The 27,034-nt window shown below is 41.9% G+C and overlaps 1 protein-coding gene across 1 annotated transcript; it reads right to left on the bottom strand.

Moving 5' to 3' along the window:
- Positions 1-2,945: 2,945 nt before the first annotated feature.
- Positions 2,946-25,884, bottom strand: Sun3 (Sad1 and UNC84 domain containing 3). Its single transcript, XM_055624215.1, has 9 exons — positions 25,833-25,884; positions 15,919-16,022; positions 14,713-14,753; positions 13,270-13,441; positions 12,153-12,237; positions 9,044-9,159; positions 7,443-7,610; positions 4,458-4,550; positions 2,946-3,065 (listed from the first exon to the last, which is right to left on the bottom strand). The coding sequence occupies exons 1-9, from the start codon at positions 25,867-25,869 to the stop codon at positions 2,946-2,948; spliced, it is 936 nt and encodes a 311-aa protein (XP_055480190.1). The 5' UTR covers positions 25,870-25,884.
- Between the last annotated feature and the right edge of the window lie 1,150 nt (positions 25,885-27,034).

Raw genomic sequence — 27,034 nt, 5'->3', positions numbered from 1 at the left:
TAATTGACTAGGATCAGAAGGAAGGAAAAGAAGACCTCCCCTATCAGTGGACTTGGGGAGGGGCATGCAAGCAGAGGGGGAGGAAGGGAGCGATTGGGACGGGAGGAGGAAGGGAACCACAAGGGGGATACAAAGGGAATAAAGTGTAATTAATAAAGAAAAAATGTAAAAATAAAAAAGCAATTAAAAAAAAGGAAAAGTGAAGCATTTGCTAAAAAGGTGCACCTAGGGTGAACATTCTGCAGACTGCTTAACTGCTTTGAACTTCTATGAAAGACGATTAGAGTTGCCGCTTTGAGAATCTGTGTTAGAAAGACCCACCTTTGTCATAAGAGTGGCAGATATGTTTCCATCTTGTTTAAGACTTTATTTGTAATGCTGTTATTTTTGTAGAATTTTTATGCGTTTGTAGCATTCTCTATTCAATATTATACAGGAATTAGCCCCGGTTTTCATGGTTGCATTGCCAACTTGTAAATATTTTTACCATGTTATATCAGGGATTTATCCCATTGTAAAGTAATAAAGAAGCAATTTTGTTTTAGCGGCTAGATAATAATTTCAAGCCATTTGCTTTGTTGTGCTCAGATGTTATGCTTATACGGTTTGTCCTCTCCTTTGTGTAATAAATATTAGTGGGTAGGAGTACTAAGTGGTGATTATGGCTCTGCACTCATTGACTGGTTAACCATTCATATGGCTTTATGGGATTCATGTGGGATTATGGCTTATCACCAGCGTGGACTGATATAAGAGCTGGTTTGGATAGGTTGTGTAAACTCCTTGCTCTTACCATGTGTTACCCAGAGTCTTGAGACTACCAGCACGAAAACCACTGACAAATGCATCCTTCTGAAAGTGTACCAGAACCATGAAAAGAAATAAACGTCTTTTACTTAGAATTTACCAGTTCGTAGTGTTGTCACTCTAGAAGGAGAAAACTAAGACTCCATGCCTGTGAGTTTGCACCTTGCTGCATACACAGTCCCCACAGTTATAAATCTTAGACTTGTTAGTTGCACTAAGGTGTTGGCGTGCCAACACCATATGTTTCTGACTATAGTTTTAAGGCCTTGCCACAGAACTTCTCTGTCTGATTTTTTTACAGGTTTCCATACATAATGTTGCAAGTAAATCTGAAACAACATGGAAACATACCTGCTACTCATATTGCAAAGGCCAGCCTTTGTAATACAGATCCCCCTCCCCCAAATGATAGGTGGGTTGTTATGAAATTTAGAATCAAGTTACTCTACAACACACTGTTGAGGTATAAAAATTACGCGTATTTTTCTTTTCCAAAGCCAAATAAACCTTGAAATATCAACATAATTGAATGTAGACAGAACAGAATAACAGTCTCCATGGAGTAGCTATTTTCACTTCAGTGATCATTTCACAGTCATCTTCTTTTTCCACCATCCCGCTTCTTTTCTTCCCTCATAGAGTTAAAAAAATTCTCCAAGGAGCATCACTTCAAATGTGAATACTTAAAATAAATTGAGCCATTTGATTTTTTCACGTATTTATTTTGTGTGTTGCATGTGGATGTGCGTGCGATGGCATGCGTGTCCTGGCCTTCATGCCATGATCTGCATGTGGAAATCACAGGGCAGCTTGCATTGGTGCTCTTCATCCTCCATGTGGCTTTCAGGTGAGTCATCCTGATGGCCAAGACGTGTTTCTTATTTGAGACAAGTTCTAATTATCCTAGGCCAGCCTCAAACTCAGGCTCTCCCTGCCTCAGTTTCCCTAGTACTGGAATCCCAGGTGTTCTGCCTCTACGCACAGGGATAATTCTTTTAAAAACAAAAGTGTATCATTTTCACACATATAATTATGAATTATATTTTGGAAATAATTATTTTTGCTTCACTGGTAGGGATAGAATCCGGGGCCTCACACATGCTAGCCATATGCTCTGTTCTGTCCCTGCAGGCGAGCTCCATTACCCATTACCATCTCATGACTGCTCCATACTGACCATAACTTTCCAATTTTAGTTGAGATCATTATTATTCTAAATTAGTTAAGAGAGAATGGGTGTCTTCACAGCTGAGTCGAGCTTGTCATTTTTTGAAAACTTTTGCTTTCTGATGCAAAAGGCCTTTCCCACATACACATTCTCCTTTATTTTTTACCTGATGCTTATGCTCTTTGCTTTGGCTTTTATAAATTAAGCCCTTGATCGAATAGTTGTTTTGTGTGTGTGTGTGTGTGTGTGTGTGTGTGTGTAACTTTGATTTACATGTGGTAGCTTCACACCTATCAGATTAGTAGAGTTTCTACTTGTTTGTAATTTTTTTTAAAGTATGTATTTATTTATTTTGTGTTGGAGGTTCAGAGGACAATTTTAGGGAATTGATTCTCTCCTTCCACCATGTATGGTCTGGGGGTTGAACTCAGATCATCATGCTTAGCCACAAAGGTTCTTTACCAGGTGAGCCATTTGACTGGCCCATTTGTATTTTCAGGAGAACAGTACCCAATTTTGAGGAGTCCATCAAACTATCCGAAAATATTCATGGCCTGATTTTGTCATGAACTTTTATCTCTAACTTAAATATTACTTGTGGCTTTTCTGCTTTCACTGCCCAAAGCCTGCAGCTTGGTGTTGATAACATGGTGATAGTGAGCATTGTGCCTGACGTAGGAGAAGAAGAACTGACCGTGCAGAAGCTGTGGTGAGAATGACTTCCTAGTGAGACCCTCTTCTATATACAGATTCACCTCTGGATGCTCAAGGCAAAGTAGATGGATGTCAGCTTGATTATCTTTTTTTTTTAATAGTAAAATTCATTCACTTCTTACTGCCTAGTCGGAATGAGTTTGAGGCTTCCCTCCCACTCAGTCTCTGAGTCTTGGGGGTGCAATCTGACATAAGGGAATAATAAGCATCCTTGGACATTCTGGTTGCACGGCCACCACCTTCTGCACCGACTCCCCTAAGTGTGATCACTGGGAATGCCGTGGACTCTAAATCTGTACAAACAAGTATACTTTGGATGTCCCCAGTTGCTAAGGATTTGAAGTTTCACACATAGCAAAGATTCAGAAGCTTCATTCTGGAAACAAAGAAAAGAAAACATGAATGACTTATAAAAGTTCCTTTTGACGAATCCCAATGAATGCTGATAAAATGGGGAATGTGGGAACCTCCTTTTTTCCCTAACACAAGTACATCCAAATGGTGCTCTAATGGGTGAGAAAATGAGCTCCTGGAAGGAAAGATACCATGAACACATAGATACAGGAGGCCCAAATAGGCCAGTGACTCCCACTGCTGTTGTCTCTCCTCACACTCACTGCTGTGCTAGCAAAAGGAGAGTTGTATGAAAACCAGACCTCTTCAAACCAACTATGAAGGCTGAAGTAGAAGAATCATGAGTTGAAGGCTAGCCTAGGCTACCATAAGAAAGACCCTGTTTCATAAAATAATATTCAAATCAGATATAAAACTCAAACATGTTAATTTATGACAGTTAGTCACCCTTTGGTATCTAGAAGAATGGTTTCTAGGACCTCCTGTTGAGGATAGATCCATGGGTGCTCAAGTTCCCAATGTAAAGTGGCATACTATGTGTATATAAGTCAGGGTTGGTTTTCCACGTAGCTAAGTTCATCTTAAGATATTTGATAATCCTGAACACAGTGTAAATGTTATGCAAACAGTCGCTATGTTGTAGTGTCTAATACACACTAACAAGGAAAATCTTTATGTGTTTAGTACACATAAAGTACCTGCTTTTCTCCCAAAGATTTTTTCCATTGGTGGTGGGATTCTGGGTGTGAGATCATTGTGTGCGCAGAGCTTCTCGGGCACTTGGTGAGGGTGAGGGGGCTTGGATCAATTTCACTGTTGACCAGGAAGTATCATAAACACTTAGGCTTGCCTAGTATGGGAAGCTCTCTACATCTCTTCAGTTACTTCCTGTGGCTAACTATAAATAAGAACAGAGATTTCACACCCTTTAGTGCAGCTCAGTGAGTTCATCAGTTAACAGTTGGCGTTTTCCCTCGTTGGTTTAGGAGGAGACGTTTTATCTATACTATCTAGCATTAAATATTTACTGAGTTCCTCTCTCCACCTCATACTACACTTTCAAGGCAGGTGAGAGGCACTATCAAACTGAATTGCTCACGTAGTAGATTGCTTCCTGTGCATGTGTGCTGGGTGCACTATTTAAAAAAGACCAAGAAAATCAATATCTAGGGAAACAACAGCAAGGGAAAATGAGTTAGAAATTGTTTTGTAATTGCCCATCTCTTACAATTAATTGTACACCAATAGCATACAATTAAATGGTGTGCATTGAAATTTATGTATGCAAAGAACAGAAGTTATGACAGCCTTATTTAGCTTGTGTTTTTGTCATAACTAGTTTCAGGTAGCAATTCCAGCAAACCCCTCTTACTGGTGAAGCCAAATATAACAACATTTTCTAATGGATAATTACCTGGAGCTCAAATGTTTGAATGGTTGTTTCCGTTCTGTTATACGTAAACTGACCTAGGAAAATTTCTTCTCCTTCACATTTTTTCATAACGCCCTGCAAAGAAGACCACAGATATGGGGGCTATCATGAGTGGGTGCTTGGTTGAAAGAAATGGTTGCAGGTATCCACGTAGCAACAGTTCGCCAGAAATTGCATGTGCTGGGTCTGGGGACCATGGGCTCAGTGGATAAGACTGCTTGTTGTACAAGCTTGAAGATTTGTGTTCAAGTCCTCGGCAACACGTGAAAACCTGGATACGGCCACCTGTGCCTATAACCCCAGCATCAGGGTTCAGAGACAGATAGAACCTGAGAACTGGCTGGCTGGCAAGCCTTGCCATGATGACAAGTTTCCAGGTCAGTGACAGACACTGTCTCAAAGAAATAGGGCCAAGAGTGAAGAGCAATAAAGGAAGTGCTTGGTTCATCAATTCTGTAATATAGAAGAAAAACGGGAAGTACTTGTTATTGCTAAATGATTCCTGCGTGGAGGAACCAGCCAGAATGTCTGCAAATAAGGAATAGTAAGTAGTTCATAAACACAGAATGGGCAGGGACAGCCAAAACCAATCCCTAACTCAATACTGCAATGAATGTGAGAATTGGATGCTGGAGTCAAGAAACCTCAGCAGCATGGAATTCGAAGCATTGGTGGGTACAGGAAGTATATACTCTCCTGTAGCCAATAACATAAAAGGACAGAGGTAAGACCGAAGACTTCGAGGAAAAATGGGAGTAGGCCCTCAGACAAAAAAACATGGGGAAGGTCAAAGGGCAGCAGATGGAAACACAAACTCCTGTGGCTTGAGGTGAGACTAGCACCACAGGGACTTGGACTACAAGCCCAGAAAGGCTTGGGATCTGGGCCATGGTTTGCTACAGTACGGAGAAGGGAGAGACTCAGAGGTGAGACTTGTCTGAGAGCGATTTCAATAAGCCTTAGGGGCCCTCGTTCTGTGGCAGTCCCTGCCCCCACCATCAGTCCACATCAAATCTCTTTTCCTGAGCCAGTTGGTTGTGCAGCTGAGGTCTGTCCTGGACTCTTCCTGCTGGGGAAACAGCAGGTTCCAGCAAATCAGCCAAGTCGACAATTCTCACACGTGGGAATCCTTTCAGAGTCAACTAGACTGACTATGTAACCAGTCTTCAAAGGAGGATCAAGACATTCAAGAAAAGCTACTTATAAGATCAAAAGAAACACTGTACACAAACAGAAGATGAAACCAAACTCAGATACCAATTCATATCTTCAAATGCCAAGAAGACCAAACTGCAAACATCAAAGAATGTGATTAAACTCTAAATAAGCACCATCTGTGGAAACCAGAGTCTTAGCATAATTATGATGGGAGAAGTGAACATTTTAACGTAAGAGTTCAAATAAAATAAATGCAGTCTTTCAGAGATGGAATATAAATGGAAAAGAAAAATGAGAAACAGACTTTAGGATGCAGGAAGGAGACCCTACAGTAATAGACATACTCCAGGATCATCTAGCCCTCATCAGATTGGAGCCAAACAGTAGAACAACTCCAAAGGGGTGGGAGGAAGAAGTGAGGGAGAAAGAGTAAAGCACCATTCACCTGACTGGAATGAACAATGAGAGAACATGCACCTCTGACAACTGTTTTAGAAACAGAAATGTAACAAAGTGAGCAAAACAGACAAACTGGTGGCAAATACCTTTGGAAATACTTAAAAAGTGTATACAGTAAAGAAAGCAACTTTGAAGTGCTTTATGGCTCGACAGAGAACCATGCTGAGTAGTCACCAGGAAAACACTGGCCACTGATTGAAACAAACAAACAAACAAACAAAAAAAAGGGGGCACAACTCTCCTCAGAGCCTCAAATATGAAACACAGACTGTGGAGTTCCAATCCAACATGTATTCCCTAGGAACCAAACCCAACATCCATGGAAAAACCTTGCACATGAATATTCATAGTCTCCTTATTTATAAAGCCCCAAATCTGAAAATAACTCAGATGTCTACCAACTAATGGTTAAGTAAAATACAAACAATCAAATATTTATTTTTTGGTTTCAAAAAAACCTCAAAGATTGACAGGTGCTACAACATAGCTAAACCTTGAAAATACAGTGTTAATCATTCACCAGAGAGCACATACAGTATGATAATGACAATGTTCAGAACAGGCGAATTTATGAGTCAAAGTCCACTAGCGGTGGCTAGAACCTAAGGATATGATGTGGATGATGGGGTGAGAGGTGAAGATTAAGTAGCATAGGGCTCCTTTGGGAGGCAACAAAAATGTTCTAAAATTGTGACAGTGGCTACATAACTGTGAGTATACTAAAGCCACAAAGTGTGCACTTCAAATGGATGAGTCATATGCTATGTAAATTATATATCTATAAACCTGTTTTATAAGACAGAGCTATTGGATGGGCAGAGCCACAGAAAGGAGGTGATTTTCATATTTTGCTGAAGGGGAGCCATCAAATAATAGCCAACGATAAAAAAAAAAAACAAGAAAGAATGGTAAAAGAAAATGTAGAAGCAGGCACCTCATTAACAGATGAAATTGCTCGTAATGGGAGCTTTGGGACAAAAAGAATTAGGAACTGGGGAAAGGAGGAAGGTGCACTACAATGTTTGTGTAAATACCCAACCTTTCAGGTGTACACATATGACTGTTTGGTTCTGTAAAGCAAAAACTTAAAGTCAAGCATAGAAACCATCTGGTCCAATCCTCTCATTCTGTAATGCAAAAGCCATAGAAGTCAGAGGCACAAATACTTAGTGCAAAAAAATGGCAAGGCAAGCCTGCGGCTGGAGGTATATAGCTCAGGAGTAGAGTGCTAGCTTGGCCTACAAGAGGCCATAATTTCAATCCCCAAAGACACGACTGTAGCTCCTTATTCCTAGTCAAACACCCTCTCTATCAACCCACTCCCAATGACAGATTTAGACAGCGTCTCACGTAGACAGAGAAATCCTTGGGTGCACTTGAGATGTTTCCTGAGGGGGACACCTTCTCAGAGATGTGTTCCATGGTAACTGCTGTTGGGATGATCTTCCTGGCAAGCTTAATCAAGATGTGACCCTGGGAACCTGGGAAGGCCCAACACTTTCCAGGGTGGACATCTGGCTGGAAAGAAAACATTAAATTAATCTCTTTTCTGGGTGCATAAACCTAACCTTTCATACTGAGCAGTTCATCACTACCAACTGTAAGACCCTTAGGGTAGAGCATGAAGCCTCAGGACGCATATCAATGGGAGACCTTCCCAAACACCCTAGGTCTGCTTGTTCATCCAGAGCACTTTATGCTTCTGTCCACTGGAGCCTCTGTCACAGCAGTGTGTTTGCTTTCACTGCTGAAAGGCAGCTAGAGGTTAAAGCGCTGCTGGTGATTGATGGTGGTGGTGATGGTGAGGAGTGAGGAGACAATGATGTTTATGGTGGACACGATGATGGTGGCAAAACTGACAGTGATAGTGGTATGGGAAATGAGGGTGAGTGCAGTGAGAGCCGATAGGGTTGATGATAATGGTGGCTAACGATGGTGATGGAGGTCCTAGCGGTAAAGAAGAAAAACAAAATATTTCTTTTACTAGATATAAAATGGTAGCCTGGCAAGGAGAGAGTGTAGGTTTGTCTTTGAAGAGACTTTTAAATTTGAAAGCAATGCCTGACATGGGGCTCATCATGTGTTGACAGTCATTTTCTTTCCAAGTGAGTGAGAATCCTAAATGGCAATTTCTGACACAGTCAACCCTGTGAGATCATGTGATTGGCATAGCAGCTAATGCCAGACTGGCATTTGCAAGACAGCCTCTTTAACAAATGTTTGTTAAATGACCCAAAGTTCTCAGTGAGAAAGGAGAGTCACAGACTCGACAAAAATGAAAGGTATGCAATTATATGTTTTGACAAAGTCTACTTCTGACTTTAAGACATAATAATAATAGTTTAGTACTCTAAGATAATTTGTGCAGTATAATGGCTTAGAACTGTAAAGTAGTGTCTGGGTCCTTGTAGGCATTGTGATGTTCTTGCCTCCATTTTAAACATTAATACAAGTTGTCATGTTTTATAACAAAATCTTCTTTTTTTTAGGGTTTTTTTTCTTTATTAATTACACTTTATTCCCTTTGTATCCCCCCTGTGGTTCCCTCCCTTCTCCAGTCCCAATCCCTCCCTTCCTCCACCCTCTGCATGCATGCCCCTCCCCAAGTCCACTGATAGGGGAGGTCTTCTTTTCCTTACTTCTTATCCTAGTCAATTAGGTCTCATCAGGAGTGGCTGCATTGTCTTCTTCTGTGGCCTGGTAAGGCTGCTTCCCCCTCAGGGGGAGGTAATTAAAGAGCAGGCCAATCAGTTCATGTCAGAGACAGTCCCTGTTCCTATTACAATGGAACCCACTTGGATACTGAACTGCCATGGGCTAAATCTGTGCAGGGGTTCTAGGTTATCTCCATGCATAGTCCTTGATTGGAATAGCAGTCTCAGGAAAGACCCTTGTGCTCAGATTTATAACAAAATCTTAAGATAGGTTTTGGTGTCCTATTTAGCACTTACCTGAAGGATCATGTCTGGAGGCATCTCATAATTGAGAAACCCTATCCCATGCCAGTACAGTTTTGCTTTATTGTTTTTGTAACTTTCTGAGGTCCCAGCTTCAATGACAGATGCTCCTAAAATTGCAAAATATTTTAAACTTTTGCATAAAGCTTAATACATGACATCTTGATTTTAATGATATTCCTGAAAAGCTATTATTGGAAACATCACAAAGTCAGATTTATACACAGAACTCGAGGCTGTTCTACTGACATTCTATCATTTTCAAAAAGATGTTTGCTCATTTGTTTCTTGGTTTTGAAATAGAGTCTCACTCGGTACCGAAGGCTGGCCTTGAACTTGTAGCAATCCCACTTGAGCTTCCTAGTCCTTAGAATGAAAGTATGTGCCACCATATTTAGATAGAAAGCCATGTTTGCTTTTTCTAGTTTTGCAAAATTTCTGAAACTATTTTTTTATTTTAAACAATTCTAAATACTAGAGCAACTGAACCAAAGTTAAAACTAATATGTATGTCATATTTATCATCATCCAGAAAATCAGACTTTCTTTCAGCCTCCTCATTCAGTCAACAGTGGAGAAAGCACAAAGCCAAACCATGCATAGCCTTCAGGTTATATATGTAACAGTAACTGTGTAAATTCATCAAACTTCAATTTTTTGTAGAATCTTCAATTGTAATCAAAGAAATGTAAAAATGTTTATCAAATAGTATCCCTTCAAGATATTTCATCCTAGGAAGGAAACATACTTTAGACATGAGAAATTTAAAATGCAAATCACTTCTTCAAATTTACTTGAGCAGCACAGTATAACACTGAAGCCCTGTTCTTGACCAGGCATCTGGGTTCTGTGCTTCTGGGATAGCACAGTTTGGAATTTTAAATGTGGGACCATGGTTGCCACATGCAGCAAAGTGAAATACACATCTCCCATTTATGCTTGAAATTTAGATATGGAATATTATTTAAGAAGCTGGAGAGATGTCTCTGTGGTTAAGAACATGTATTGCTCTTCCAGATGGCCTGAGTTTTTTTTCCTAATACCTACTTTACGCAGCTCACAGCCACCTTTGACTCTAGTGTGCGCACGCACGCAAACACACACACACACACACACACACACACACACACACACAATCAAAAATGTATCATAAAAATTTCAGTAGCAGTTTTATGTCATACAATATTTATTTGGGGGGGCATATTTATCCTACAATTGCTTGCCATCTCTCTAGAACTGAAACTAAAGCAGGCATCTTCTATCTTAGTCCTTCTATAATCCTTCTTGTATGATTGGACAGCAAAACCCCTTTTTGTGTGCTAAGCTACATAAGTCTGCTTTCCTCCATAATTCTTTTATTAAAAAAAAAAAACAAGATGGTGGGTTTTAAAGAAACTCACACTTACTATTTTCATTCATTTAGCTTTTAACCTTCTTTGAGAAACAATTCACCCATGTAAAGGGTACAGTAACAGTGTTGCTTGCCTTAACATGGTCAGAAAAGAGTCTGCTCTGAAAGAATCCCATAGCGAGTAGCAGGCCTCCCCATTTTCCTGGACCTCCAGCCACAGGCCAGCACGGTCACGAATCAGTCCTTCTTCACACACTCACCTAGTACAGCCATCCCGTGTACTGCCTCCTTGCAGCATACCACAATCTGCAGCCTGTTGCATGCAGCGTCTTAGATTTACCGTAAAGCAAGCATCACAGAGCCGTTGTTTATCTTGCCTGTAGAGTACCTTAGTCATCTGTTAGCGGGCGTTTCTAATTCTTATAAACATCCATCTGGTTGCTCCAGGTCTTCTCAGATGAGTGTTTGGGTTTCACAGAGCTGAGGCTCCAAACCAAGCCTTGTGTATCCTAAGCAGGCACTCCTGCTGCTGAGCTGTACTCCTAGCTTTGTCATGCATGTTTTCATGTAAATGTAAAACTTAATTCTTAATCCAGAGGCAGCACGACAGGTCACTGGGGCTATATTTAACTTGAGAAGCAGTGGTCAGGCTGCCTTCCAGACGTACCACTTAATATCCACACATACACATTCCCAGTGTCTGCAGCGCTTGGCAGGCTCTGTCTGCTGCTCTGATAGATGTGTACTGGCATGTCACCGTGCTTTCGATTTCCATGTCACTAACGAATAACAATGTCCAGTCTTTTTTCACGTTCCTTTCACATTTTTTTTTTTTTTAATAAAGTGTTTTCGGATCTTTTGCCCAGTCTTAAAAATGGATTTTCTGTTTTATTATTATTGATGTTTGAAAGCTTTCAAAAATTTTGGATCTGAGTTGTTTGCTAGATTTGTATGCAAATATTCTATCTATCTATCTATCTATCTATCTATCTATCTATCTATCTATCTAAATATCTCTCTTTCTATCTAAACATATCTATTTATCTATCAATTCATATTTCAATTATCACAGTGCTCAGGGGCCTTGTACACCAGGTAAGCAGCCCACTGCCTATCCCCAGCCAGCCCTAGACATAGCTTTCTTTTCAGAAAGGTTTTAAGTACACGATTTCTCTAATCAACACATTGTTATCCACTTCTTATTGAATGGCTTTCGCTCGTCTGTACATTTTAAGAAATTAGTTCACTCACCAACACTGTCTCACACTGCCCTTCCCTCTTCTCCTCCATCCCGTCCATAGACTGCAGAGATTCCAGTTCACAACTTAGGTAAGTTCTTAAGGTTTCATTTCAATTGGAAGATGTTGAGCACTTTGTGAACCCACCTTTAAAGACCAGCTTTTAATCAGCAATAACGCACTTAGCATCCTTTAAGGTATGTCATTACAGTCTATACTAATACACAGTGGTGTCTGTCTTCTGAGCTTAAGTATTCTCTGCCTGCTTGACTTCCCTGTGGTATCTCCACTTTCTCTGTGCTCCTTCTAGATACAGGCTAATGGAGCACTGAGAGCAAGTAATGACACTTACTTCTAATATCTTCTTTTGTATCTAGACTTGTTAATTCCCCCCTTTTTGATGCCATTAAAATTGTGCGTCATTTTTCTAATAAAGAATTTTACATGGTCTTATTAAATCATTTCTTTTTTCCACACACATTCACATCTTTACACTTTTTTTTTTTGTACTCACCAGCTGACTTCAGGGCATAATCAGCCAACTGTATTTGGTCCCCTCTGAACTTTTTAAGTACATAATGTACCAAGTTTGACATTTCCTGTAAAGATTGTAAGAACAGTTTCTTGTTATCAATATCAATAACTGCTTGAATTTTCATTTGTTGTTCTGTGGACTTGGGCCTGAACTCACTAATTTGAAGAATTCTGTTTGAACAGCTCCAGATGCTCTCAGAGCTAGGCACTGATGCTCTCAGATGTCTTGACCACAGCACCGAGGGAGCGACCCTTCTCAGACAACTAATAGAGCTAAAGCTAAAGCATGTTTGGGATGTGGTCACACAGAAAGGAGGGCCTGGGGCTCCCTCTGAAGCCCTCCTCCCTGCACCATGGTACGCTCCCATAGGATGAGCTGGAGCTGGGCCAGGGGTGCTGCTTGTTATCCTTCACTGATATCCATTACTTAGCAACAGAGGCTGGAATAGTCTATAGTTATCTGAGAATCAGGCAGCTTACAAAGGCCAGACGATTGCTTATAACAGCAAATGTTCACCCATGTGAACGAGTGCTGGGCTCTGAAGGATACTCTCGTTCAAAAATGAGCAAGTATCCTTGAGAAGACACAACAGTTGGAGTTATCACTGACTAACTCAAATGCTGCGCCACACTTACAAAGACAACATAGAGCCTGGGAACCATGCAACGCCAGGGTTAGATTTCTACATGTTTCAAATATAGACACAGGGAGGAGAAATTGGTAGAGGTCCAGGCAGTGGGTCAGCAATGCCAGAAGCTTCTGGCTTAAGTCTGGCGCTCACCAGAGACATTGTTCTAAGGGTAGAATGGAAACTCTTGCTACCAAGTATTTGTTATGGACATTCAAAGAACATCACTCCTGAAACACTGGTTGGTTGTTTTGTGGGACGTAAGTTGTATGGCAACACAATGTCCTCTCTGTAACATAGCGTTGATGGAAAGTTAGATTCCCAGGGACAGCACTAGGAAAAGGAAGCCCATCAGGGTATCCCAGGGGACACAAGCTAATGTCAGTTGATACCCTGTTGGTAGAAGAAATGAAATGAGCATCTCACGGCTGACTGTCTCACCCCCATCCATGCCCCAGCCCGTCTTGCCTCATCTAGAATCTCAGCAGTGGCCTGGTCCTGCACATCTTCTCGGTGGACAGGCCAGCTGTGATTGTGTACGCCATCCTTCATGTCTCTAAGCAATGACTTCAGAACATCTATTTGTTCAATTAAAAACATAATTTCACGAAAATTGTTCTCCAAAGTCTGGCTTTCCTTCCTGTACACAGAAGAACCACAAGGTGAGAGGGGAAAGCGGTAAGACGCCTGCCAACAACTTCAGGGCCAGAAGCAAGCAAAGGAAGTCAACTTAAGGAGAGGAAGAAATAGATTCTGCGGGGAGGAGAAAGCAAAGGAGATGGACACTGAGATGGCAAGAGTCAGAGGGTGTCCTTGCTTGGCTTTTTGTACACTGAGTGCTGGGGGTTGGTCTAATGCTAATTACTGGACCTGATGATCTGGACACACCCATCCTTGTGTAAACCTGACTAAGACATACCTGATTGGTTGATTAAACAGCCTATACCTGAGTAGGGCAGAATGGGGTAGGCTGGTTCCCTGGGATTTCGAGGAAGCAGACAGATTGGAAGAGAGGAGGAAGGAGGATGCCAGGATGGGTTAGCCTAGAGAAGGAACCATGTGGGACTGGAGAAAGGACTCCAATGATGGTGTGGAAAGGCCCGGATAAAGAATAAAAGCAAATACCATGGGATTATGGATGAAAGGTACTCCAATAGAAGAGGCTTAAGGCAGAAGCATTGGATGAGGGGGGAGGGTGCTGAGAGGTGAATGGTGAGGTAGAAATATCTGCCTAGCCAAGGTAAATAAGGCAATTATAAAATTGCCTAACAGATGTCTGTGTCTTATTATTTGTGATAGTGGGTTAGATAATACCTCCATGATAATTTTAGGGATAATGGTAAACATTATATAGCCTAACACTTTTTTATTTTCTACAACTACTGAGCATTCAGGAAGCAGCCAATCTCACTTGGTGTCAGTCAAGTGATGTCATACAGGTGAATGCTAAATCCCAATGTCATCCCCTTCTAGCTGGGATGCCCTGCATGCCAAGTGCAGCCCAGCCGATAGAAGTGTTTTTGTTTGTTTGTTTTTGTTTTCATTTTTTAAGCTGTAACCTAGAGATCCATGTAATATCCATACTTGAGACATTTACCTATTAATTTATCCATTTTTTATTTGAGGTTGGCTTATCAGTTGTAGCTTCAAAATAGGGATCTTGCTGCTTCAGCTTTCTGAGTACTAGAACTATAGGAACATGCTAGATTCACCTGAATATGGTATTTTAAACAGATCTGGCTTTTTGTGGTGGTTAAAAGGAAATAGCCAGGAAAAGTACTCTTGAGTGGCATGGCATTAAAAAAAAAAAAGGAAAATTATTTTAGTTTTATACATTTTCAAAAAAACAAACCCCAGTGTTCCACTGTTTGGATTCATGGCAGAGAATGGTACATAAAAAATTCCACTTACTTTAAAAGTTCTATTTGCTCCTTAGGCATGCGAAGCCTGGCCTGGAATAAAGAAGAGAAATAATTCTGAATCTCACCTCTTCACCCACTTGTCTTTCTTCTGAAACCGCACTTGGACCCTTGAAATATACCACAGGACATAAAGAGCATTTCATGTGTGTCTTCCATGTACTCAGTCTGCCATGCACTCCCCATTGTCACCATGTCTGAGAAGGTGGCCTTGTTCACACATCCAATAGAAAGTGGCATTTAGTGTGAACTCAAGGATGGCAGCCTTCTTTGACAGAGGGAAGGGATAGGAGGCCAGGGCAGCGCTGCTTACTGTGGATACACATCCGGTTTCCTGAGGAGGACCTAAGGAGCTGCACCAGAACCAGTTCAGACCAGAACCAAGAATGCGAAGACCGTGAGCTGTAGATGTTATCTGTGGGGTTTTATATCACTGACCTTTTGTCCAGGACCAAAGTTGGTGTGCTGGTTAGGTTTGGGGCAACTTGAAACAAGGTGGAAAGAAAAACCTCCGTTGAGAAGAATCAGATTGTCCCGTAGGCAGGCAGTGGCCATTTTCTTGATTAATGATTGACATAGAAGGACCCAGCCCACTGTGGGTAGTGCCTACCTGGGCAGGCAGGATGGGTAGGAAAACAAACTGAGCAAACCGTGGAGAGCAAGCCAATAAGCAGCACTCCTCCATGATCTCTGCTTCAGTACCTGCCTCCAGGTTTCTGCACTGAGTACCTGCCCTGATTCCCTCCATGGTGAGCTGTAAGGTGGAAGTGTAAGCCAAATAAATCTTCTCTTCTTCTGCTTGCTTTTGATCAATGTGTTTACCACAGCAATATAAAGAAAATTAGGACAGTCTGGAATGCTAGGAAGCGCTATGGAATGTAGTATGGACAGTGAAAAATCTCACTGATATTTCAAGAGCTTCAGGAAAAGGAAAGCATTATTCTGGCTGGAGATGGGGAAGGCTAGCAATAAGGAATCATTTGTCCCCTTTCCCCCTATTTTGGACCTTCTCCTGTGAAGGGGTCAAAAGGTATGGAGAATTTAGGAGATTTCCTAGCCATAAAACCACTTAAAAGAACCCCGCTTGTTGTAAGACTATAATTGGCTAGTCTCACAAAACCAAGTTAATGCAAGATGGACTTACCTTGTGCACAGTTTTAAGTGAATGACATGCAACAATAATTTAATGAAACATCACCTGGTAATGAGAGAGCCGGGAGCCATATTCTGCCATCATGGTATATAATTGTGCAGGTTTTTGAGAAAACCCTGATTCTTTAAACCACTGATGATTTTGAAGTCCTTCAAAGAAAAGGCAAATTCTGATTAAAGAACTTATCTAGAAACACTTCCAAAATACCTTACATGTTATTAATAACCGTTTCTGTGAGTGTAAGAGAGATAGTCTTAAAAATTAGGAGGACAGGGCTGGGGCTGGTACTCAGCAGCCTAGCATCCACCTCACGTATGTGACTCCAGCACTGCAAAGAGAGAGAAAGCTGAGGCAGTGGCTCGGTAGACAGAGTGCATGTTTCACAGGCATGAGGAGCTAAGTTTGGATCCCTGGCAGCCACCTGAAAGCTGGTGTGGCATGTATGTTATAATCTCAGCTCCCTAGAGTTGGTGGTATCTGAGACACTGAATATCTAGAATTCTAGGTTTAGTGAGAGACCCTATCTCAAAAAATAAGGAGGATCGAAATAGGGGAAGATAGCGGACATTGGCCGATGACTTTTGCCTATGCACACAAGGTGCATGCATCTGCATAGATGTGTGCACATACATACATACATAACACACAGAGTTGAGAAGGGCAAGGAGACAGGAACATATTCATAGGTGGCTCATATAAAATGAAGTAAAATGCTCAGTCCTCCAAAAAAAAACATTGAGGGAGAAAGAGAGAGAGAGAAAGGAACAACTGGTTCTGAAATCTGAGACTGGTCAGTAGCAGCTCTGAGACAGAGAACATGAGTTTACTTGAAGGTGGGGCTGTACTCCTACATATTTATCACGAAAATAAAGACAATTGAAGACTGGGCCATTACTGAGATATACACAATGAGGATTGCACATTCCATCCAGAAGTAGGAAAAGGTAAAGAGAGAGAGAAGGAATACTGGAAAGAACAATGGCTAAAAAGTTTTCAAATTGAAAATAACAAATCTGTTCACCAAGAAACCCAACAAATGCTAAGGAAAATGAATATAAAAATTCCACATGCTGAAACATATAATCAAACTGTCAAAAGACAAAGGCACAGAGAACTTGAATACAGCAAGAAAGGAATGCTTTGCCATGCATAAAGATTCTTGGTAGATTCTTATTTGGCTTCTCATCAGAAACTATAGAAGCCACAAAGCAGAGGGATAATGTATTTAAAGGGCTAAAAGGACTATCTGTGTATTTATGGTGCCAGAGAACCTCATATTCGGCAAATTAAAATTCTTTGACAAGAAGACAAAGAGAGAGAGGAATACTTAAACAAATCCCAGAGATCTGTTGTGCTAGTTGCTGTCCTTCAGGTTAAGCAAAAGGGACGTTCTGTGGGGCAGCTCAGAGTCATATGAAGAAGCCAAGATTTCCAGTTCAGGTAATGTCAAATTTAAAAGCCAGCATCATAATTGTGTTGGCCAGCATATTGTTTACTTTTCTCATCACTGAGACAGAATAGCCCAACAGAAGAAACTGTTGGAGGGGGAGACATCTATTTTGGCTAAATTTTAGAGGCTGCTATCTACCACAGTAAGGAAAGTGTGGCCTGGCACCACACGTGATGATGGGAGCTTATGACATGGCTTGTTCACATTGTGGTAAATCAGGAAGAAAAAAAAAAAAAACTTGGAACAGAAGCAGGACCAAGAGATATCACTCAAGCCTACCCCTATTGTTTTATATCTGCTAGCTCCATATCCCAAATGTTTGATAATCTCCCAGAACAATCCTACCAGCTGTACACTAAGTGTTCAAACATATTCAAACTATAATAGATGGTAACTCAGGTTTAATTTCTTAAGTGATGTAAAAGATAAACACACAAAACATAAATGATAAATCTATGCTAATGGTAACTGAGTATTTGCATGATATAAGATAATTTGCTATCAAACCATTTTATCAGTTCTGGCTGTTGTAAATCCCCATGGTAACCATTAACAAAATATTTAACAAGTGTGTGAGAAGAATCTCCAAAGATTTAACACAAAGGAAATTAGAAACAACAAAGACATAGAGGAAAAATAGAAAAACAGAAGAAGAAAAATCTATTCTTGTGGGTAATTAATTTAAATGTAAATGGGTTAAACTCTCAAAGTCAAAAGTGGTGGCATATGCATGCAATCCTGGATGAGGCTGAGGCAGGAGGATCAATAGTCCCAAGCCAGAGCTGGAGAGATAGCTCAGCAGTCAAAAGGACTTGCTACTCTTCCAGAGGACCCAGTTCAATTTCCAGCACCCACATGGCAGCTCACAATCATCTGTAACTTCAGTTTCAAGTGATGCAATGCTATTTTCTGGCCTCCATGGGCCCAGAGATGTAGCACAGTGAAAGATAGCTTGCTTAACATATGTATGGCACTGGGTAGATGGCACTGGAAAAAACAACACACACACACACACACACACACACACACACACACACACACACACTGCTAAAAGAAATTGAAAAACTATGTGAATATAAAAACAATCCATAAACTTATGATCATTAATTAGATCATTTATTATTTTTAAAATGGTAATGCTTCCCAAAGCTATCTATAGATTCAAAGCCACTGGCATTACATCAGGCTTCTAGGCCAACGTGAAAAACTTAGACAGGCATCTATGGCCAATTGAACTTTTGTCAGGATGCCAAGACTATTAAAAATGTCCTTGTGGGAGAATTATTGCTTCAGCAAATGGTGCTGGCACAACTGGATACTAAGGTGCAAAAGAATGAATCTGGATCCATGCTCTGCACCAAAACATCATCGAAATTATAGACATTTATGAACCAGAATGTAAAGTGAAAAATGAAAAGACAGTGTTCACAATGAAAAAGGCATGTTAAAACCAAATGCCTGAGATGGACAAATACAGTAAAAAGGAACAAAAGACAAATTGACAAGGCCTCAGACAACACAAGTCCACAGCCTATAAACCTATGCAAATTAGTCACAGGGAAAATGCATATCAAAAGCACAATGACCATTCTGTAACTACGAACATGACTATAATTAAATTAGGGAAACGCAAAGGGATGGTGACCACATAGAGAAAGGCAGACTCCCCACACACTGCTGGCAGAATGGACAGAGGGGTGCCTACTATGGAAAAACCATCAGCATGTCTTTCCTGGTAGAGCTCCACTACTACGTATTTGCTAAAACAGGCTCTAAAATGAATGTTCAAACAAACACACGTGCACATGTTCATAGCTGCACTAACCCTAGGACCCAAAATGTATGAATAGCCCAAGTGTCTGTAAACGGACAAATGAATTTTAAAATGTGGTATATATATACCCACAATACTGTTGAGCCACAGAAATGAACAACAGACGTATAGATTCTACAACAAAGATGACCTTCAGACATTAAGATTGATAAATGCAAACATACGGAAAATTGCCATTTTTGTCACATATTTGAGCTAGGTAAAGAGGCAGGATGCAGAGTTGTGGAGGAGGAAAAGAATAGGAAGTTACTGACTTGGGGACAAAAAGTTTCCTTTTAGGGGCAGTGGATACCTGGGGTACCTCGATAAAGAAAGTGGTTGCCTAACATTAGTGGTACACCTAATGACACTGTTTATCACTTTGACCCAGTAGAGAACAAAGAAACAATGGCCGGTTTAATTCTTCTGAGATTGGTATGCATCAATGTTTAAGACTGAGCCAGCACATGTGTTGACAAGTTCACCAGCTTGAAATTAGGAAGTGCAAAGAAACTGTTTATATCCATTATAAAGACTCAAATGTGTGTGGTCAAAGATGATGCTATAGTTATGCAAGTGTATCCCCTGAAGGCTCATGTGTCAAAGGGTTGATCTTCAACTTTGCACTACTAAGAGGTGGTCAAATGTTGAAGTGGCTTGGCTTATTAAGTAGTTAGGTCATTGGACGCATGCCCCTGGAGGGAACATTGAGAACATGAAATACTGACGGCCAGGCAAGACATGCCTACAAGAGCAGCAGTGGCATGACAGCTATGAGTTAACTAACCACTTTCTCACTGGATTTGAGACCTGATTCACAGAAAGGTATCGTGTGTGTGTGTGTGTGTGTTACTATAATCTTGGTCAAAAGCCTGTGGCTGGGGAGGTCGTGGGCTCTAGAGTATGAGGTGTTATTGTTATAAATAGACCAGGCTACGTTCAACCATGGTCAGAAAGATTTTTTTTTCCAGTCAACAGCAGTCAATGGAGAAACAGATAACTGATCAAAGTGCTGAGAACAAGAGACCCAGCGATCAGCCATAATGGGGTATCTATGTAAATCCCACTTACCACAAAGGCTCAGGGAACGTCAAAGAAGAGGAGGTAGAATGAAAGAGCTGTAGGATGGGAAGGAGTGCTGTGAAATGTGTCTTCTGGACATGACTGTTACAGTCATGAACCCACAGCAGTTGTGAGTACATGGACAAGACCCATGCAAGACAAAGAGCCAAAACTCTGGCCTAGATGGGGTAGAGGATGTGCAGGCTCCACAAGGAGCCACGGTAGTGGATAGTTTCTGGGGAGGGAGAATCATTCTGTTTTGAGGAGGCAGGGCTGGTAGGCTTCCCATGCGTCTATGGCAGGATGGGTCCATGTCGGGAGCCGCTCCCGCCATTACAAGATGGCGCCGGCTTCCTGCTTCCTGGTTCTTCTTGCCAGCATTTTCACGCTTCTTGCCTGCACCGCCCTGCAGTTTACGCATGCGCAGCTTTATGCTAATGAGGGTTTAGGCTGCACTCCAATTGCCAGCCATATGCTTATGAAGACTTGAACAGAGCACCAATTACAGACGGACAGGTCGCGCTGCTGGCTATTTAAGCAGAGCACAACCCGGGGTTTGGGTCCTTCACCATCTGCAAGAAAGAGCTGTTCAATAAACTTGCTGCTGAAGAAATCCTCGGTTGTTGCGTCGTCCTTATCGGCAAAGGCCGCGCGCGACAAGTGGTGCCGAAACCCGGGAAACCTGCCGAACCCTGGGCGGAGGAACGCTTCGAAGGACCCCGACTGCTCATCGAGTAAGGATTCAAAGTCAGTGGCGTGAGAACCGCGGTACTTTTCTGCAAGGTATGATTTCTGTGGTCTTGTTGTGTTGTCTGTGCCTTAGTTGTGGGAAACGGGACCATCAAGACAGTCTATCCGAAGCAGAAAAGGGAATTAAGACCGGTAAATCCCCTAAGGATGGGACCAAGGAAGATAAGGCTAAAGCGCTGAAGGTGCGAAAGCTAGTTAAGAAGTCAAAGAAACCAAAACAGACTGGTAGCAAGGAAAAGAAAAAGGTCGCCTCGTCATTGAGCGAGCCGGAGTCTACAGAGAGCAAAAACAGCTCTTCTGAGAATCAACAAACTGATGAGGAATCAGGGCTCGACCCTGACGAGCAGGCAGAGTTGGATGAGGAAGCAGCTAAATATGAGGAAGGGCGTTACTGCCCGGATCCGCCACCATATGTGGCCTATGCTGGCACTTCCGGGTTCTCCATGCGGAAGTCAGCCACTAAAAAACCCAAATCTGCAGAGACAAAATTTTCCCTGATATCAAAAAAAGAGAGAAAGCGGATTAAAACCGCGTTCCCAGTCTGGGAGGACGCTCAGAATAATAGACATCATTCTCCTTTAGATCTTAAACAGTTGAAGGCATTAGCGGAAACAGTCCAGACTTATGGCGTCAGTGCCTCCTTTACAGTGGCGCTGATAGAAAGACTGGCTGACAATGCCATGACTCCAGACGATTGGTACAATACTGTAAGAGCCTGTCTGACTATGGGGCAATATTTAGACTGGAAGTCCATCTTTCACAAGCTGTGCTCAGCTCGAGCTAATCAGAATATAGCAAGTCAGAGGCCACAATGGAGCTACGATATGCTTACCGGCCAGGGACAGTGGAGGGCTAATCAGCACATGCTTCCAGTGGAAGTGTATCAACAAATAAACAAAGCAGCAGTAAGAGCTTGGAAAAGTCTCCCTAATAAGGGACAAGTAACAGGAAATCTTACAAAGATTATTCAGGGAGCGACAGAGCCTTTCTCGGACTTCGTTGCCCGTATGATGGAGGCAGCAGGGCGTGTCTTTGAGGACGCGGAGGCTGCCTTACCATTTGTGGAGCAGCTGATTTATGAGCAATACACCCGTAAATGCAGGAATGCTATTACACCATGGAAGGGAAAAGGGCTAAATGCCTGGATGAAGGCTTGCAGGGAAGTTGGAGGCCCGTTGACGAATGCCGGGATAGCAGCAGCCGTTTTATCTGCACAGAAGGCGGCTGGCATGAAATGTTTTAAATGTGGAAAGATGGGGCCACCTTAAGAGGCAGTGCAGGGCTCCAGACAACCCTGTGAGAGAAAAGCAAGACAAACAACCAGAGACTTGCCCCCGATTTAAGAAAGGGAAGCATTGGGCTAATGAGTGTAGATCCATCAAAGACATATATGGGAGACCGCTTCCGAAAAGATCAGATGAAACGGGACAGTCAAAAAACGAAAAAAAGGGCCCTCGCCCTCAGGGCCCAAAAATATATGGGGCGATCGGTCGCGAGGCACCCCGGTCCAGAGAGTTTGTGAGAACACCGCGATCCAAAGGGCAACTAGCGGATCAGCAGGACTAAACCTCTGCGCCACCACCAGAGCAGTATTAACCCCTACAATGGGTTGTCAGCCGATCCCAGTCGATTTAGCTGGGCCGCTGCCGCCAGACTCGGTAGGGCTCATAGTGGGACGGTCATCTACTGCTTTGAAAGGGCTGATAGTACATCCTGGGGTAATAGATCAGGATTTTAAAGGACAAATTAGAGTGTTATGCTCTTCCCCAAGAGGTATCAGTACTATTTCCCCAGGAGATCAAATAGCGCAATTGCTGGTCTTGCCAAGTCTCCATCAGTTATTTCCTAAAAAAAAAGAGGCCCGAGGAGAAAAGGCATTTGGCTCCTCGGGTGGACAACATACCTTTTTGTCTTTACAACTAGACCAACGACCCATGATGGTTTTAAAGGTTAATAAAAAGGAATTTAAAGGGTTATTAGATACTGGTGCTGATACTAGCATCATTTCCTCCTCTTGGTGGCCTGCTGAGTGGCCTCTCAACCAATCTTCCCAGTCTTTACAGGGTCTGGGATACGAGGAAACTCCCTCGGTGAGTGCAGCAACATTACACTGGGAGGATCCCGAGGGACATCGTGACACATTTACACCATATGTTTTGCCGCTCCCCATTAATCTTTGGGGTAGAGATGTCTTAAAACAGATGGATTTCAGGCTTACTAATAAATATTAACGAGCTCATTCTACCATAAAGATGATTCTCCAAAAACAAAAAGGGGGAATAGGCCCCACTACTATGGGACCTAAGACTAAGATTTCCCTTGTTCTATTCACTATAAATTTTTTAACTTTGGATTCTAAAGGACGGTCTGCTACAGACAGACATATCAGTCATAAAACATCAAATGAAACAGTAAAATAAAAGGATATTCTTGATAATCAATGGAAAGGACCGGATCCTATTTTAATAAGATCCAGGGGAGCTGTTTATGTTTTTCCACAGGATCAAGAAAATCCGATTTGGGTTCCAGTGCGGCTGACCAGAGTGATCAAACAAGATGAGCCTGATTTTAACCCTGATCCTGATCCTGAGCGGAGTGCAGATGAACCTGGAGGTGGAGACCCAGGAGATCCGCTGGGAAATCCTATCAACATTCCCACGACCAATGCCAGTCATGTATGATACACAAGTCTTCCCCCGGCTCTTTACCACCAATGACTCCATAGGGCTACCATATTTGCCAATGTCTCAACAATCTAATTGGTCCGCCAAATTTGATGAGACAATGAGAAAATTACGCCTAGCAATTGTTCAAATTAATTCCACTCGCCTAGATGTTTCTGTTACTCAAGGATTATTTAACTGGTTGTCCTCTGCATTTTCCTATTTTAAAGAATGGATTGGTGTAAAAATGTTTGGCATGTCTATGCTCGCGGGGCTGTTCCTCTGTTTTTGGTTGCTCTGCCGTTTTAAGAGACAGCAACATCTTAAAAATGTGGCCATGGTGCGGGCTATGCTGGCTGTGGAACAGGGAGCATCTCCCCAAGTTTGGCTTAACATGCTCAGTCGTTGAGACACTGTCTGGACTTGTAGCACTCCTGACGGGCACAGGTTCCCATTGCACCAGGATGCTGTTCAAGACAGACTTCTGCACCTCCCAGGGCTCAGGTTCCCATTGCACGGGACTCAAGGTACAGAGGGTCTCTTACACCGTGTAAACTCCTTGATCGCTGACGCTGTTGGCTCAGCAGGCTGATCGGTAACCTCATGGTGTGTTATTTTTCTGATTGAGATGGCCTTTAATATATATAAAAGGGGGAGATGTCGGGAGCCGCTCCCGCCATTACAAGATGGCGCCGGCTTCCTGCTTCCTGGTTCTTCTTGCCAGCATTTTCGCGCTTCTTGCCTGCGCCGCCCTGCAGTTTACGCATGCGCAGCTTTATGCTAATGAGGGTTTAGGCTGCACTCCAATTGCCAGCCATATGCTTATAAAGACTTAAACAGAGCACCAATTACAGACGGACAGGTCGCGCTGCTGGCTATTTAAGCAGAGCACAACCCGGGGTTTGGGTCCTTCACCATCTACAAGAAAGAGCTGTTCAATAAACTTGCTGCTGAAGAAATCCTCGGTTGTTGCGTCGTCCTTATTGGCAAAGGCCGCGCGCGACAGGTCCACACCTATTTGCAGATAGGCAGCACAAACTGGACTTAGTGGTTTTCAAAAAATAAATTCTAAAGTTGGGAGTGCAGCACGAGGCAACTGGAGGGGGGAAGTGGGGGAAAGACAGGGCCACATTTCATTACATATTTATAAAATTCTCAAAATAATAGAAATGTAAAATAATGGAACTAAAATATTATGTGCCTATGTTAAAAGACCATGATGAAACGTATTGCTGCATATAATATATGAATAAAAGCTTTTAAAAATTGAAAAAATCTCCAAGCTGAGTCACTCAAATTTAGAAAAGGTAAAATATTGGATGTTTCTACAGGATTCTTTCCTTTTTACATCTATCTATCTATCTATCTATCTATCTATCTATCTATCTATCTATCATCTATCTGTCTGTCTGTCTATCCTCTATCTCTCTATCTGTCCTTTTATCTATCAATCTATCATCTATGTATGTATGTATCTATCTGTCTGTCTATCATCTATGTATGCTTAGGGATGAATGTGCATGTACCTCAGCATGTAGGTAGAAGTCAGAAGATAACTTGATGGAGATAGTTCCCTTCTACTTTGGGTGTCCAGAGCCCAAACTCAGATTGTCAGGCTTGGCTGAAGAAGCCTTTACCACCTGAGCCAGCTCGCTGGCCCCATATTAGGGATTCTTAACCTCCGTGCAACTTCTGTGCTCCTTTACATATATATTGTGGCTTCTGGTTTTGTGAGACTTCTATGTACGAACATGTCTCCAAATCTGTATGTTTCTCAAGCTTTTTCTTTGTCTCTTTTTTTTTCTGTTGGTTTGTTTTGTCCTATTCCAGTTTGTTTTGCTTTTTTTATACTATTTTATTTTATTGTTATCCTTTAGATGCCTGTTTGTTTTCTAACCAGAGAAGGATAGTGTGTGGATTCAGAAGAGATGGGAAGTAGGGAGGGTCTCAGAGGGTTGGGGGAGGGGAACCTGCAAGCAAAATACATTGTATAAAAAATCTATTTTACATAAAAATAAACTGTAATACTTACAGAAAGATGATTTTTCATGTTATCTAAGAAGAAGCCTATCTTACTTTTAGAGTGGGACATGAAAGGGGGAAAGAAGCTTGAAGAATGTGCAGATAACTTCCAACAGGTCAAACATGAGTCACTGCACCGAGCTCTCTCTTGCCACACAGTCTAGGAATCAGTTTAGAGATCATTGTTGCTAAGACTTACCAAAAAGAAGAAAAGTTGTAAACACTGTGCTCAGCATAATCTTCCATGATCGAGTTAACCTACAAAGGACGAAAAATGTTAGGAATTTAACAGTGTAAGCCATTGCTATTAACTTTTAACTTGGACTTTAAACTAGTCAGTACACCCAAGACAACAGACTTGATTTGTCTCACTCCCGGTTTCTCTAGATTAATTCCATGAGCTTTTTTCATTCCTGAACTGTGGTAATTGAAACTGATAGACAGTAATTTTCATTCACATTCTTCCTTCACACACGTGTGACTGTGATGTCATTGGTTCCTATTTATGGTCTTTAAATGGTTGTAAGCAAATAAAGATTTTCGAGAAGTCAAAAATCGCCTAAATGACAAATGACTGAGGTTCAATTGGGCCACCAGACTGGTCCCCACACTGACAGGGTTGGTGGTAGTCCTTATGTGAGTGGAAGAGACCAGGCTGCTGTCCACGTCCATCTGGACATGGTCAGAAGGTGGTTGTCTTCAAGACAGACAGAGAGCCTCTACCTGAGCCATAGTCACCTGGGACCTGGACTGAGCTTCCTCAGCTTCCACACTGAGAAAAATCAACATCCTTGTTAGTCTCTGATCCTCTGGCTTTTTACTGTGGTCCAAAGACAAATACACCTAATCTACTAAACAAGCCCTCTGTGTTTAAAACTACCACTCTACAAGTGCCTCTCCTCAGCTCTGTCCCTGCTCATCAGGTCCGTCTGCTTTTGTATGGCTGTGAATAGGCATACATGGATAGTTCCATTTGTCTATGTGCCCCTCCTCAGCACTGTAATTGTGAACTATCAAGCTGTTGTATGTGGTTGTAGCTCACCATTCTTACGAGTGCCAAGTGTCTTACTATTCAGCTATACCCCAAGTTCTCAAATTCAACCTTAAAAAAAAAAATCACTGAAGAAAAAAAAAAAAGATGTTAAAGCTATTTGAGTTTTCCAGGTTGGCCAGCTAAAAATTGATCCTTAAGAGTTAAAACAAAAACAAAAACAGTCCAAGCATGGTGTTGCACACCTGTAATTCCAGCACTTGGGGAGGTAGAGGCAGGTGGATCTCTGTGAGTTCAAGGCCAGCTTGGTCCACAAAACTAGTCCAAGACAGCCAAGGCTACACAGAGAAATCCTGTCTTGAAACACACACACACACACACACACACACACACACACACACACACACACA

This window comes from Psammomys obesus, unplaced genomic scaffold (assembly GCF_907164565.1).
Source record: "Psammomys obesus unplaced genomic scaffold, mPsaObe1.curated_primary_1811, whole genome shotgun sequence".
NCBI lineage: Eukaryota > Metazoa > Chordata > Mammalia > Rodentia > Muridae > Psammomys > Psammomys obesus.
Note: the sequence above shows the minus strand (reverse complement) of the source record. Positions and strands in the feature narration are given on the sequence as shown.

Bases quoted from the DNA above. Each gene is read 5' to 3' on its own strand.
- Sun3 (XM_055624215.1), bottom strand. From the start codon at position 25,869: ATGCTGAGCACAGTGTTTACAACTTTTCTTCTTTTTG. The intron at 13,442-14,712 runs GTAAGTGGAATT...TTCTGTGTACAG, and splicing joins GAGCAAATAGAACTTTTAAA to GAAGGAAAGCCAGACTTTGG. The intron at 12,238-13,269 runs GCAAGACGGGCT...CAATCTTTACAG, and splicing joins CTGCTGAGATTCTAGATGAG to GAAATGTCAAACTTGGTACA.